The sequence below is a fragment of the Epinephelus fuscoguttatus genome, linkage group LG7, assembly GCF_011397635.1.
Source record: "Epinephelus fuscoguttatus linkage group LG7, E.fuscoguttatus.final_Chr_v1".
NCBI classification, from domain to species: Eukaryota; Metazoa; Chordata; class Actinopteri; order Perciformes; family Serranidae; genus Epinephelus; species Epinephelus fuscoguttatus.
In genome coordinates, this window is record NC_064758.1 from 29,268,645 (window position 1) to 29,284,208 (window position 15,564).

The 15,564-nt window shown below is 43.3% G+C and overlaps 2 protein-coding genes across 2 annotated transcripts; both read left to right on the forward strand.

The window, feature by feature from the left end:
• Positions 1-234: 234 nt before the first annotated feature.
• Positions 235-5,919, forward strand: LOC125891300 (keratin, type II cytoskeletal 8-like). The gene is made up of 9 exons (XM_049580447.1): positions 235-1,148; positions 1,270-1,478; positions 1,616-1,676; positions 1,900-1,995; positions 2,085-2,249; positions 3,349-3,474; positions 3,564-3,784; positions 5,444-5,490; positions 5,596-5,919. Exons 1-9 carry the CDS (start codon positions 885-887, stop codon positions 5,721-5,723), a joined length of 1,317 nt encoding a protein of 438 aa, XP_049436404.1. The 5' UTR covers positions 235-884; the 3' UTR covers positions 5,724-5,919.
• A 3,585-nt stretch (positions 5,920-9,504) lies between these two features.
• si:ch73-233m11.2 (NACHT, LRR and PYD domains-containing protein 3) lies at positions 9,505-15,492 on the forward strand. Its single transcript, XM_049580460.1, is given in 10 exon segments — positions 9,505-9,659; positions 9,843-10,635; positions 11,181-11,812; positions 11,814-11,940; positions 12,557-12,730; positions 12,822-12,995; positions 13,101-13,274; positions 13,366-13,539; positions 13,623-13,790; positions 13,905-15,492. Coding segments are annotated over 9 exon segments (2,475 nt in total). The 5' UTR covers positions 9,505-9,659; positions 9,843-9,853; the 3' UTR covers positions 13,975-15,492.
• The last annotated feature ends 72 nt before the right edge of the window (positions 15,493-15,564 follow it).

The following is a 15,564-nucleotide window of genomic DNA, read 5'->3' on the forward strand; positions in this document are numbered from 1 at the left end:
AATACTTATACTGCTGCACTACCGCCACCAGCTCCCCTTTGATGACACACTGGTTTACAGCATACAAAATCCCCATTGATTACCAACGGACCATTAGCATTACATCTTTGGATCATTTTTCAGTTTGATTTGTTTTTAATGTTAAAAAAATAAACTTTGTGTGTGTGTGTGTGTGTGTGTGTGTGTGTGTGTGTGTGTGTGTTTATGGGTGGGGGCGGGGTTCAGATGGAGCTCCCTGAAGCACAAACTTATCAGATCGGGACCACGACCATGACCTCATGTGTATCAAATAAGGGGTCCTTCACACAGAAACGGCTGAGAACCAGTTCTACAGCATATTATTGTCATCCTTTTGTGACCTGACTTTCTCATGAAGAGCTTGTCACAGTCCTGCAGGTTAAATCAGCTGAAATATACTCACTGTATTCACCACACGACTGTAGCCTACAAGACAATCTCATCTGGGCATAAAGTCAATGCAAATACTTATGGTGATTCTACACATGCTTTAATTTATCATCAGTGACAGATTTTGGCTCCTGATGGCTTCTTGGATCACCACACTGACTCTCCAGACCCAGTGCTCACCTCATGTAAATATTTTGAATGTATTGCTTAATGGCAGCACACCTGAAGAAGCCGCAGAGCAGGCCTGAATTCCAGTGTTACGACAGACAATGCAACCTTTACAGCGGGGGCAGGTGGGAGCGCGTGTGGCATGTGTCAGACTGGTTTACCCACATTGGGGAGTGGCATAGCATCACTATCGCACCACGCCCAGTCCTGACTAAAAACCCACAAGATAGAGAGATGCTCAACAGAGCTCAACCACCACCGGACCCTCTCCATCCTTTCCAGAGGTGAGATCTCCACCCGGCACCACCATGAGTCTGAGGAGCACGCGCACCATCCGCCAAGGACTACGCGTGAATCCAGGGAGCTTCAGTAGCCTGTCCACCGGGTCCTACTCCATTCCGAGGATCAGCAGCAGGGTTAACCATGCGACCTCAATTACACCTGTGACTGTCAACGAGAGCCTGCTTGCCCCACTGAAGGTAGACATTGACCCCACCGTCCAGCTTGATCGCACCAAGGAGAAAGAGCAGATCAAGACTCTCAACAACCGTTTTGCCTCATTCATTGATAAGGTAAGAGGAAATTTCACTAAAACCCTCCCTGGTGGGTGCTGAGTGTCAGACTCAATTCATTTGAACTGATATTTAATGACTTATTATCTCACACGGTTGGTGCGTCCTTCTCGTGCCACAGGTAAGATTCCTGGAGCAACAGAACAAAATGCTGGAGACCAAGTGGCAGCTGCTGCAGGCACAGACTGCCACCCCATCCAACATTGAAATCATGCTGAAGTCCTACATCACCAACCTGCAGAGGCAGCTGGAGTATCTCAACAATGCCAAACAATCACTTGACGTGGAGAACAATGCCATTCACAAAAATGTGGACGACTTCAAGACAAAGTAAGAAAGAGTTGTGGAAAAAAAACCTGAGCTACTATTAAAGTCTGGGAATGAGAGTGGTGGTTAAGGCATGTGGTAATTAAATGGAAACTGATAAGATCTGTGTGGGTAATCTGATATTTGTGGGGCTGTTTCAGGTATGAGATGGAGATCAGCAAGAGGAATGATATGGAGAATGAGTTTGTTACGCTCAAGAAGGTACGGTATGCACAGATGAATGGTGCGTTCTTTAAAGTAAAGAAAAGCCAGATTAAGATCTTTTGTATAGACACATTATATTTATGCTTGTTGGGCCACAAAACTCTCAAGTGTTGCTACAGTTATGATAAAATAATCTTCAAGCCGCACATTTTGAATGTGTCTGAAAAATGCAGAAGCTTAAACATTGAGAAAAGGTTTGTTTTTTGCTGCCTGCCTGCAGGATGTGGATGCAGGCTATTTGTCCAAGGTGGGTCTTGAGGACAAGGTCGCTGGAATCAGGGATGAATTTACCTTCCTCAAGGCTCTGTATGACGAGGTACATCACCAGACACCAAACATAAGAATAAATACATAGCTTGTGACCTTACATCCTGATTTCTGAATTCTTACTGTTGCTGTATCAAGGAGGTGCGTGAGCTGCAGGAGAGCTTGAAGCAGACCTCTGTGGTGGTGCAGATGGACAACTCCCGTGCCCTGAACATGGACCAGATCGTGGCTGATGTTAAGGCCCAGTATGAGGACATCGCTAGCCGCAGCCGTGAAGACGCCGAAAGCTGCTACAAGAACAAGGTAAAGAACTAAAATAAGAAATAACTAGAGACCATCAAGTCTTTAAACTGCTTTACATCTGCTGTCCCTGCTCGGATCACACCCATCTTGGAACTCGGCCTTCACTGTGATCTCAACTTCACACCTGCTGAGTATCATGACCCTGGGGCGTGAAGTGTGTATGTACAGCGGTGGAAAGAAACTGGCTACATTTACTCAAATACTGTACTTGAGTACAATTTTGAGGTACTTGTGCATGACTTTTGTATCTCCATTTTATGCTACATTATACTTCTACTCAACTACATTTTAGGGGTTAATGTCATAGTTTTTACTTCATAAGATTTATATGACAGCTTTAATTACTAGTTATAATTATATCTATTATTATACGTTAAGGTACCCAGCAGTATATAAAGTAATTCAAATTAGCTCCACCTTTACCGGCTGCAGCATCAATGTAGTCAACACATTAATGCATCAGTGATTACAATCCAGTACTATAATATATATTATTGTGTAACTGGCCATTTCACACAGAGAGCACTTTTACTCTTGGTACTTTAAGTGTATTTTGACACTAATACTTTTGTGCTTTTATTTAAATTAAGCTTTGAATGCAGAACTCATAACAACAGAGTGCGCAATGGCCCCTTTCCTACTTCCCACCCCCCTGCTTCCCACCCCCTTGCTCCAACCGCACACATCTTCAACCTTGGCCTTTATTTTAATCTCAACTACACACCTGTGAAGTGTTGTGACTGTATCTTGCATGGTTGCAACACACAGACAGACAGACAGACAGATAGACAGACATAAACACCTGACGAAATACTCAAAACAGCTTCTGTGGTAGTTCCCCCAACAATTAAGTGCCACCGAGACCACATTCATCCATGATGACACAAACAACAATACCAGCCATACCTATGTTGTTACAGCTGGTGATTACATGTCGCTGTGTATGTGATAAAATCTGTAGTAAAACAAGTTTCTCTTTAAAACTAGAAACATAAATTTACTGCAATACCCCGTCTTTATAACAGGAACCACCCTCGTCAAAGCTGATAACTACTAATCTCACATCTTGGTTTCTCTGTCTGATCTCTGCTGGTACCAGTTTGACCAGATGACTGCTGAGGCCAACCACTATGGCAATGAGCTGCATAGCACCAAGGGGGAAATATCTGAGCTCAACCGAATGATCGCCCGCCTGGAGAATGAGATCCAGGCTGTAAAGGCACAGGTGAGTAAAGTTTATAGAGCAACTGATATGTTGAAAGTTAAAGGTGTGGTTGTGTAAAAAATGTATAATAATTTTTTTTTTTGTTGTAGCGTAACAACCTTGAGAGTCAGATAGCTGAAGCAGAGCAGCGTGGGGAGGGGGCTGTGAACGACGCCAAAGCTCGCCTCAAGGACCTGGAGCTGGCTCTGCAGAGGGCCAAGCAGGACATGGCTCTGCAGCTCAAAGAGTACCAGGAGCTCATGAATGTCAAGCTGGCCTTGGACATAGAGATCTCCACCTACAGGAAACTGCTGGAGGGAGAGGAGCAAAGGTGAGTTGCAATGGTAGATCTTAGCAGTGTTAAGTTTAAATCACAAAACATCTCACTGATCGAAAGAGAATTTAGGCTTTTAAGGTGAAAAAAAGTCCAAGTTAGTCCATTTATTTTGATAATCATCAGTTTAAGGTCACAGCTTCAAACAGTTTCCCACCGGTTTAGCACCACGCTCCTACAACATTATCAGACACAACATGTGCAGTTAAAAAAAAGGTCAATATAGATGCAGCAGAACCACCATCCTCACATTCTTTTAACTTGTTAACCAAGGACACTATAAAAGTTGTAGTGTCCTTGGTTGAAACTTGGTGCCTACATTAACCACAATGCAATTCAGTGCCTGACATCTGGGTCAGAGATTCTGCCAGTTGTAATTGTTTGTAATTGAAAACTACTGAGCATGTGTTTGTAGATTACAATACATGCCCCTTCTTTTTGGTTTTACTTACAGAGGAACCTTTCAAACATTTTGAAAAAGATATCACACTAACAAAGATAGGTATATTATTCAATTTCTCAGCTAACGACAAATACATATTTTACCAAAATATTATAAACATAAAGTGATTTTGCTTAAAAGAGTACTCTTCTTTTATATTTTTAAAGATGCTGATTTTAAAACGTACTTGGCTACTTTTGAAATTAAAAATGTGCAAAAACTATTTAGACATTTCATTCGTTCAGTGGACCTAAAGGTTTTTGTTTTTGTTGTGTTGCTTTCTCGTCCCTGCATTTTTAAACTGTTTTTTATGATGAAAAATATTTTATGCAATGTCTATAATCAAAATCTGAAACACACTTTCTCCATGTAATAATTGCCTGGCCAACACTGATTGGGTATTGCGGAGCAAATTGGTCGCTGATGTTCAGATTTTTCAACTTTCGCGAATAAGCGAATGATGCAAATCGCGCTACTCACTTTATTCAGGCCACTCAATTAGTGCCATTCACATTGTGTCCATCACATCTATAGTGCTGCCCATTGAGAATTTGTGTCTATCCGTAATTTATTAGCGCAAATTGATTTATTTACGCCTGGTGTGAACACAACATAAGTCTTTTCTCTTGTAAAACTTGACATAAAGCAAAAATCTCACCCATTTCACTCATTCAAGTTAGCTCTCTTGTGACGAGTCGTCTTCGCATCAGCGGATGAGATTATATGGACATGAGTAACCAGTTTATGAGGCTAATCCGGTTATGATCATATTCGGGATATGGTACGTGAGCACAGAGAAATCAGGTGATTCACTTTCTGCAGATACATCCTTTCAGAGTACTCTATTCAGGTTTCTCATAAATGGAATACGGTGTTTACATGCTCAATCACATAAACGGGATACTCGAAAAACTGGATCACAAGCGTGTTATTTGTGTCCGTGTAAATGCACTCTTTGTGGGGTGCTGAACTGTAATGGGCTCATTGCTGCCCCCTGAGGCTGAAGGGCGAACAACAGTGTTTTTCCTCCAGCAGCCACAGGGGGCAACAATGAGCCCATTAAACACCACGCTCCACACTCAGGAACAAACATACACAAAGCCTGTGAACAGGCTTTGATGAGTAAAATAATTTGAGATGTTTTAACATTGCTAACACATCAATAATTACACTATCATGTATTTTAAATTAATTTCCTGCTCTCTCACCAACAGAATTGGACAGGACTCTGTTGTCAACATCCAAACAGTGCCCATCAAAAGTAAGTACTTTTAAAACTGAAGATAACCCAGTATTACCACTGGCTTTAGCATTGTTATTACAGCTTATAGTGTGTGTGATTTTTCTACTGTTGTCTCCACAACAGCTGTCCAGGTTCAAGTACAACGGCCACGAAGGCCAAGTGCAGTTCTCATCAAGACAGTGGAGACCCATGACACGTACACCTCTACTCAAAGCAGTGGAGCAACCCTAAAGACAACTGTCCAAAACTAAGCCAGAAAAACCACAGATTCACCTGCTGGATCACTCTGGCCCTTTAGCTTTAACTTTAATATTCATCTCTTTGTAATCTACAATAAGCCTACTGCACTGACAAGCCAAATGTGTGTTATTTGTTTATTTTTTTCTTCCTGTTGGATGTTACATTTATTAACTTCCTGTGTGTACAATAAAGATGTACTCAGCTGCATGATCATGTGTTCCTTTTGCTTGGGTAGTGATTAAGTTGGAACTGATTTCATGGTTCTCTGCTGGAAACTGTTGGATTGCTCCCTCTGGGTTGGGAGGGAGTTACTGCCCCAAGTGAAGGAGTTCAAGTATATCAGGGTGCTGCTCGGCGGTTTGGCGCAGCGTCTGTAGTGATGTGGGCACTGTGCCAGACCAACTAAGCTTTCAATTTACTGGTCCATCTACATCCCAACCCTCACCTATGGTCATGAGCTCTGGGTAGTGACAGAAAGAATGAGGTTTTGGATACATGCAGTTACAATGAGTGTCCTCCCTGGGGTGGCTGGACTCTAGGGTTGGGTACCGAAACTCGGTACTTTTTGTACTTGGTACCGATTCACATCAGTACTACCGAGTACCGATTCACTTAAAATGAATCAGTGCCAAATTTCGGTACCTGTGGTGGAGGCGGAGCGAGAGCGCATGACTCGCACCTCAGACTCAGCAACAATGGCGACAAAAAAAATGTGCAGACAAAAGTTAAAGTGCAGCACTGTTCCTAAATGCTCTCAATAAAATGTTGAAACTGAGAAGTTTAGACTTTAAAAAGTACCGAAATAAGGTACTGTTTGGTACCGGTACCTAATTCCAGATAACGGTACCATATCGGTTCAATTATGAACGGTACCCAACCCTACTGGACTCAACCTTACAGATAGGGTGAGGAGCTTGGACATCTGGAGGGGGCTCAGAGTAGAGCTGCTGCTCCTTTGCGTCGAAAGGGGTCAGTTGAGGTGGTTCAGGCATCTGACCAGGATGCCTCCTGGGCACCTCCCAGGCCATTTGTCACACACGAATTCAGATGTGTGCTATTTTTCTTTCCAGTGGCAGAGGGAGTGGTTAGATATTTTACTAAGGAAGAAGTAGAAATGCTACAGTGTAAAAATACTTCATGTTACAAGTAAAAGTCCTGCATTATCATCAGCTAAATGCACTGGAAAATGGCTCCCATTAGAATCACAATATACTCAAAGTACATATGCCAACCATTTTCTAATTTATAATGGAAAAAAATTAATTAAGTTTTTTTAAAAATGTATATTAGGGAAACATCAAATAGAGCTTGTTTATCCAAAAAAGGAGTGGAAGGGCAGAGAGGCACTCAGAACAGACTTTCTGCCTAGGCCCAAGGAAAGGAAGAGGACCCCAGAACACCGCCATACCTTCAAATATAAAACTGTAAATTGAAATTAAGTTTTGTTTGACTCAAGTGGTCCTAACTGAAGGACTTACCTACTTATGTTTACTGTAGTGAGTAAATGAGGGTGAGGGTCTCTGCACCCTAACCCTAACCCTGTGGATGCTTGTGGGGAGGGGTTCCAAGTAACTGATCACTGATGACTCTCACCTGTGTTCGGGGTGTGCAGAGGGGCACGCTGGCTCAAATGTTCGTGGCTGTAGCAGCAGGGCAGGAGGGTGCTGTTAGCAACTTTTTGCCGACAGCGAAGACAGCTAAGTAGGGGAATCGCTCCTTTGCTAGGGGGGAGGCTGGATGCCTCAGGTAACGAGGGACCGGGGTGTAAACGGTGCCCTTTGCCGGTGCTTTCCGGAGCTTCAACTATCCTGTTACAACACATTGCCTTACGCCGCCACACCCAACCTAAGTCAGATGTTACCTTAGCTTTAGGACTTGAAAATGACCCTTGCTTGTCTGTATTTGTGAAGCTCGATATAGAACAATTAAGAAAAAAGTGTTCCTGTGAGCACTTCCTGACTCCACGGGAAGCTTCCATATTCGCACCCCATAGGAGGTGTCGTCGGCAGGCCGGGCGAGATAAGTTCAAAAACTTTAATTCTTAATGTTATATCTCGTCCTGTAAGAGTTTTTGTTTTAGTCCCTCAGTAACTGATGTTTAAGGTAGCTTTTAATGACCCGACACCCTGCCAGGGGCCAATAAAGAGGCAATACGAGTGACTCGGTTAGCCCTCTGCCTCCCCCTTGTGGTTGGAATGGTTTTGACCCGCCTACAGTTTGGAGCGATCGTAACTGACACGAAAGGCTCCACATTTGCACACCACGATGGATATCGTCCAGACCGGGCGAGATAAGTTAAAAAAAAATAAATTTCATTCTTTGTTATATGTCGTCTTTTGACAGTTTTTGTTCTAGTCCCTCTTTGATTTGTTTTAAGGTAGCTTTTAATGATTCTACATCCTGCCAGGGGAGTAGGGACCATGGGTGCAGATCCCGGGGGGGATGGGGGGGACATGTCCCCCCCAAATTCTGAAAAACACAAATTGTCCCCCCCAATTTTAAATAGCTTAAATGATTGAAACTGAACAAATGTAATACAGTAGTCCTATATACTGGGAGAAAGGGAAGATGATGAGGAGAAATGGGAATCTGTGAGAGGCGAGAGATGAGAACGTGAGTGGACATAACATGCCTGAGACCCTGAAACTAGAAGTAGCATTAACTAACAGCAAAGCAGTGAAAAGGAGGGTGATGGCTGGTTTCATGTACTACTGGCTGTTTAAGAGAAATAAACAGTAAAGGTAAGCATATGATTCTCTTTGTAGTGCTTTTTGAATGACTTGGTGATGGTGATGAGCCTCTATGAAATCGTGAAATATGCTGGCAATCTCAAGCGCTCTGTGGGCATGATTTGCACGTGTGCAATTAAAAAAAAATCACAATCAGATTGTGTCCCCCCCAAACTTGTCATCAGATCTGCACCCATGGTAGGGACCCATAAAGGGGTAATACAAGTGACTCGGTCATTCCCAATGCCTCCCACTAGTGGTCGGAATGGTTCAGACCCACCCAGTGTTGTAGAATGTAACAATACTAATAATAATACCAGTTTGGAGCGGTCCTAACTGACACAGGAGGCTCCATATTCACATCCCATGGGGGATGTCGTCGCCAGGCCGGGCGAGATAAGTACAAAAAAATACTTACATTTTTAATGTTATATGTTGTCTTGGGAGAGTTTTTGTCCTAGTCCCTGTTTGATTTGTTTTATGGTAGCTTTCGACACGCAGCCAGGAGCCCATTACCAGGCATTACTAATGACTCGATAGCCCTCTGCCTCCCCCTAGTGGTTGGAATGGTTTGACCCACCTACAGTTTGGAGCGGTCCTTATTGATTTCTGTGTCTTTTTAGAGTTTTATAGTGATTGACCCTTGTGGGGCTTCTTATGTGGAGGTGTCCTTTAGTTTTTATGAATTTTCAGTAAAGGCTATTTTTGTATTATACACCTCTCTGTGTGGAGTGAATGTTCTCTTGCTTCTGACACCGGATAAGACCAGGTAAAAAGCGGTGGCAGCAGCTCTGAGCTACGATTAATCATTAACAACTACAATTGATTACAGTGGCAAACAATGGAAAAACTCAGGTAATGTTAAGTATAGTATTTCAGTGAATGTACAACTCTGATTTCCCTATCTATATCTTAATTAAGGCGCATATCATAATGGCTGGAAGGGGACATATTCAAACTATTATATTAGCATATTTAAAATCCTCGCGGGACACTTCCTGTCGTCTGTAAGGCAGCGTGCAGGGTTTAAAACCACACTGTACTTCCTGTTTTGTATTGCTCGAGGATTTAATTGGCTGGCTGCTCGTGTGTAGTGTTCACAGTGTAGGCGCCACCCCACCCATTAAAACTACAATCTGCCCGCTCTCTCTAAAGATACTGTTTTGTTTACGACACGTTGTCTAACTTACTTTGTTTTCCAGCAGCGCTGCATTCAAGGTAACAATACTACACTCCTGTTTTGAAAAATTACAATGTGCACTGTTATTGTATCTTGTAAGACATGCTGGTTAACTGCTTTGAAAGTAAAGTACAGTTAATTACTTGCAGACACCAAGGACATGTTGCCAGCAGACAGTCAGCTCTCTGAACTGTACTATATTTTTTGTATTCCCGCTACAGTGATCTTCACAATGGACAAAGGCTCTGTGCTGACTCACATCCTGAAATCAAATGACATGTCGACACTTCTTGGTGGAGAGCTGCCTGTCAGTGTCATCAGCAACAATAAGTACATATCCCCACTGACTGCTGAAGCTCAGGCGGCAGACAGAAATGGGGAAGAGGACCCGCCCTCCCTTGATTGTGCCATCCACACTGCTCTGTCTGGTGAAATCAAATCTGTGATACTGGTCGGTCCTGAAGGATCGGGCAAAACCACAGCTTTGGTGAAGCTTGTTATGGGCTGGGCGAAAGGAGAGCACCTTCAAAAGTTCTCATATGTTTTCCATTTCCGGTTCAGGGAGTTGAATTCTCTTGATGGAGCGCTCTCCTTGGAGACATTATTGCTGCACCATCAGAGCCATGCCCCCCCTGAGTCTGTGCCCCTACTTCTGCAGAAGCCTGAGGATGTGTTGTTTGTTTTTGATGATCTGGATCGGTACAAACACAGCCTGGATCCCTCCGTCCACACCCTCTGCTCTGACCCCACCCGGGCAGCCTCGGTGCCCTGTTTAGTGGCCAGCTTGCTCCATGGGTCGCTGATGAAAGGAGCTGCCTTTGTGGTGGCAACCAGGCCGACAAGTGGTCTGGAATTTCTGAGTGGCACCCGTGTGAAGGTGTTGGGGTTTCTGAAGCCACAAAGAGAGGCCTACTTCAGCGGGTTCTTCACAGACCCGGCTGTTGCCAAAAAAGCACTTATGCACATGGAAAGGACTTTAGGCTTCTATGATGTCTGTGCCTCCCCCAAATTTTGGACATGTCGACACTTCTTGGTGGAGAGCTGCCTGTCAGTGTCATCAGCAACAATAAGTACATATCCCCACTGACTGCTGAAGCTCAGGCGGCAGACAGAAATGGGGAAGAGGACCCTGCCCTGATTGTGCCATCCACACTGCTCTGTCTGGTGAAATCAAATCTGTGATACTGGTCGGTCCTGAAGGATCGGGCAAAACCACAGCTTTGGTGAAGCTTGTTATGGGCTGGGCGAAAGGAGAGCACCTTCAAAAGTTCTCATATGTTTTCCATTTCCGGTTCAGGGAGTTGAATTCTCTTGATGGAGCGCTTCCTTGGAGACATTATTGCTGCACCATCAGAGCCATGCCCCTGAGTCTGTGCTCCTACTTCTGCAGAAGCCTGAGGATGTGTTGTTTGATGATCTGATCGGACAAACACAGCCTGATCCTCCTCAGATTTCTTCATGTGCTCTGACCCCACCGCAGCCTCGTGCCCTGTTTAGTGGGCTATGGGGCTGATGAAAGCAGCTGCCTTTGTGGTGGCAACCAGGCCGACAAGTGGTTTCTGGACAGTTTGCTCTGTTTATAAGTCTCTGATGGATGCTGGAGCAAAACTTCCTGAAACACTATCTCAGCTGTGTGTAGACATCCTGGTCCACCTGATTCAGACGCTCTCGCTGAACAACGCCAGCAGCAGAGATCTAGTGTTGGCCCTCGGCAAGCTGGCATCTCATTGCTTTCTTAACCAGCATTCGAGCTGCACCAAAGAGGAAATGGATTCCTTTGGTTTCCAGCAGTTTCTTACCTCAGTTGGTGTTTTCTTGCATGTAGAAGGCGACCAATCAGATGTCTTCTCTTTCCGCTCCCAACTGATGCAGGAGTTCCTCTTGGCTGCGTCTTTCTTTTTGGATAAGTCACCATCTGAGGGTGTGGAGAAGATGTTGGAGAAGCACAAAGGCTGTGTCAAGTTTCTAGATTTCTTCATGTCAGGGCTCTCAGAGCCACTTCAGCGCCGACCCTTGGAGAACGTGCTGGGAGAGCTGAACTCGGATCGGATTGTGGATTTCAAAAGCTGGTTTAAAAGCAGCTCAGAAAAGACACTGAAAGAGTGCTACAAAGAAAGGCACCACCGCTGCTTCCATCTGCTTCATCAAGCTCAGAGTGAGAGTTTGGTGAAAGAGATCATCACCCCCTCAGCACCATCTGGCTTCAGCTCTCAGCAGAGGACTCACCAAGGAGCTGGATCTCTCTAACAGCCGCCTCGGGGATGAAAAGTTCAAAATTCTCTGTGCTGGACTCAGAGACTGCAAGCTGCACACATTGAAGTAAGATTAAAGCTAAAGGCATTCCTTTAAAGATAGTAGGATTTAGCGGCATCCAGCTGTGAGGTTGCAGAACTGAAACTTCTCCTGTGTGCTAAGCGTGCAATAGAAGAACTACAGCGGCTGATGCAAGGACATGACTGGCGCTTTCTAGAACCAGTAGTTCTTTTTACACAGAGATTGCACTTGTTGTTACTACCTCTGCTGCTGGCTTAAATGCGAGACAACACTGTCTCCCCATCCACGACTGTTATAAAGGACAGCAAGGCCAAGTAATGGCGTGAAATTCCCACCTTGAGCAGGCAGCGTAAAAGTGGCTAATGTTTAGTTAATCTCACGTTTCATATCTTTCTCTTTTAATGCAAATCAATATCCTTTATTATGCTTTACATTTTATTGCTATGTAAAGCACTTTGCGTGACGCTGGTGTATGAAATGTGCTATACAAAAGAAGCTGCCTTGCCTTGTCTGTTCTGGGCTACCGTAGAACAATACGGCAGACTCAACATAGATGCCCCTAAATCCCACGCACTTGACCTTTACATGTGCTTTTACGTCAACACGCATTTCTCTAAGGCGAATTAATAATTGCTTGATATTTTGCTTGTGATTTCCCCAGACTTCTAGTGTGCAGACTGACAGAGGGAATCTGTGAACATCTGGCGTCTGTCCTGACCTCAGCCACCTCTCAGCTGTCTGTGCTAGATATGAGGTGTAATCAGATTGGAGACCAGGGCTTCACCACAATGTGCAAAGCACTGCACAGTCCTCACTGCAAACTACAGGAGCTCATGTATGTACTTTATACAGAGCAGCATTGTATTAATAGGCTTGTTTTTTTGTCCATTTTGTTTGATCAATGAGCTTCTTTTGTTAATTTAAAGGCTACAAAACTGCGAGTTGACTGCAGCATCCATGGAGGCTTTATCAGCAGCTGTGTGTTCTGGCCAATCACAGTTGAGAAAGGTGGACTTGACACATAATGTGATTGGTGATAGAGGAGTGGAGACTTTGTGCAAGTCCCTGCAACACCCACTCTGTAAACTGCAGAGCCTCAAGTAAGTCTGTGTTACAAGATGATAAACTGCATAACAACATGTGAAAAAATTCCTCCCAAAATGCAGAATGTGTCAAAACATAATTTTTTACATTTTTTACCACAGTTTCTTTGACAGTGAGTTGACTGGTGCGTGCTGTCCTCATTTGATGGAGGCCTTGATGTCAGAGCACTGCTCTCTGACAGAGCTGGATCTGTCAGTGAATGATTTGGGCCAGGAGGGGGCGCTGCTGCTTTGCCAAGCCCTCAGTCGACCAGGATGTCCAATGGAAAAACTGGGGTATTGTCACCTTTATTAACACTTTTAACTTTTAAGTGATAAAGTACCACCTTACTCATATATTTGGTGTTTATTCTGTTCCACCCTGCAGCTTGAAACGATGCGAGTTAACCGAGGCAGTCTTTAAGGAGCTGAGCTCTGTGCTGAGGAGTGGCATGTCTCAACTGAAGTCCCTAATCGTTGGTATAAATGCAGTAGGAGACCAAGGGGTTAAACATCTCTGGGATGCTGTTGCACATCCAAACTGCCTGTTAGAGGAGCTGGAGTGAGTTGACAAAATTATTTAAAAAAAAACCCCACTCCATTGCAGTGTGCACTACTATTAAATCTGTCTCTCTTTTACGCCAGTGTTGAGATGACCGGTTTGACGGACGCCTGCGTTGAGGACATGTGTGCTGCAATAAGAGCCAGTAAAACTCTGAAGAGCCTGGAACTGAGGAACAACACTCTGACTGATGTTTCCGTCCCAGCCCTCGTCGAAGTCATGCAGGACAGCCCCAACATGAAGGAGATGAAGTAAGCCTGACTCACTGCAGTTATTTTTAAACTTGAGCCAGTGTATTTCACATTAAGTTTCTAAGCACGGGAAAACATTTCTAAAAAGCACCTCCTGCTTCCTGTCTCTTTCAGCCTGAAGTACAACGAATTCTCTGAGGAAGTTTTCGACATGTTGGACGAGTGTGATACAATAAGATACTAAAGTAGGCTGATCAGTCCATCGATCTCACATACAGTGCTGTGTGGATCAATCCAACTGCCCACACACGGAAAAATAACTTTTTTTGATAATCAGCTGTCATTTATCAAGCAGTTGCTCCATAAAGTTTTCATAGGCGTGGTCAGATGGTGCCACTGAAAATCTTGGGGTGGCACTTAAAAAACAAGAAACAAAGCCATAACTGAATTTCAGGAATCTGCTTATGCTGTGGAAGTATATAGAGTTAAGGAATCACATACCAATCGCATTCTTAATTTACAGCTTTTATTACTAATTATCTGAGCCCAGTTGTTTCAAAAAATTCAGTCTGGAGCAGAATGAACCAGATTCGGAAATGTCCCGTGTGTTGCTGTCCAAGATCAGCTAATCCATCTTACTTTTGTGCAGGTTTAACAAAGCAACATTGGAATGAATCACCTTGATCCAGATAAAAAAGTTTCAGCATGACCACTTTTTGCTGTAGAGGGGATTTTGACAGTTATTTGATAACTGAATGAATTTATTTCATGGGGACAACAACCTTTTTTCCCCTTGTGTTTTATCTAATGTCTGCTTTATCTACTTTACTTACTTTATCTACTTTATTAAATCAAGTGGAAAATACAAGTAATTGTGTGTTTATATTAGACCAATTTAAAAGTTTTATTTTGTTCCCTAAATCCACCCTGAATCCACCCTTGTTCTGATTCAGTCACACTAAAGTTTTGAACATATACTGAATCTTCGATCCAGATAAAAACCAAGACTGGATTATGTGATCTGATCCGAATTCAGAACCCCCTTTTTTCGTTTTTTAATAACCCATTTTCAGGATTTGATCCAATCCGATAGCCGGAATCTGATCAGATTACTTCTGAACAACTGGGCCCAGATGTGCAAAGATGAATAACGTTGCAGTTAACATTTTGAGTTCCATTACAGTCCTGCTTTAATGTGTTATGTATCTATACATATAAGGCAATTCATTGTTCTTCATATAATCTGCCTGTCCTTTTCTTTATGACAACTATACAACAAATATACAGCTTTAATTTAAAAGGAGTAAATTCATTGTAAGGGACAAACATTTACTGGGAACAAGCTTTCTCAAGTTTAGGGAAGACTCGGATACGCATAGAACCCATTTTCATTCAGGTATCTAGAGGTGAGGGTTCTAGGGACCCCTTAAGAAATGGCGATGCCAGTTATTCCTTAGCCAAAATTTGGCCTAAATTGGGAGCATTATTTAGCCCCTTTCCTGACAACCTATGTCGACATAGTTGGTACGATCACGCAATCTTAAAATATGAGCACACCACAGCCTTTAAAAAACAGTAATATAGGCCTTTCCATTAGTTTCAAGCTTTGGGGCACATTCACTGATTCAAGCTTCTCAAATGTGAAATTTTATTTTGGTTTCCCTTCTCCTGTGTGAAAGTAAATTAAGTATCTTAAAGGTTTGGACTGTTGGTCTGACAAAACAAGAAATGTGATCAGTTCACCTGAAGAAAATTGCACTTTATACTATTTGCTAGATCAAGTGATCAATCAAGAAAATTATAAGTGGACTGATCGATAATGCAAAATAATCAC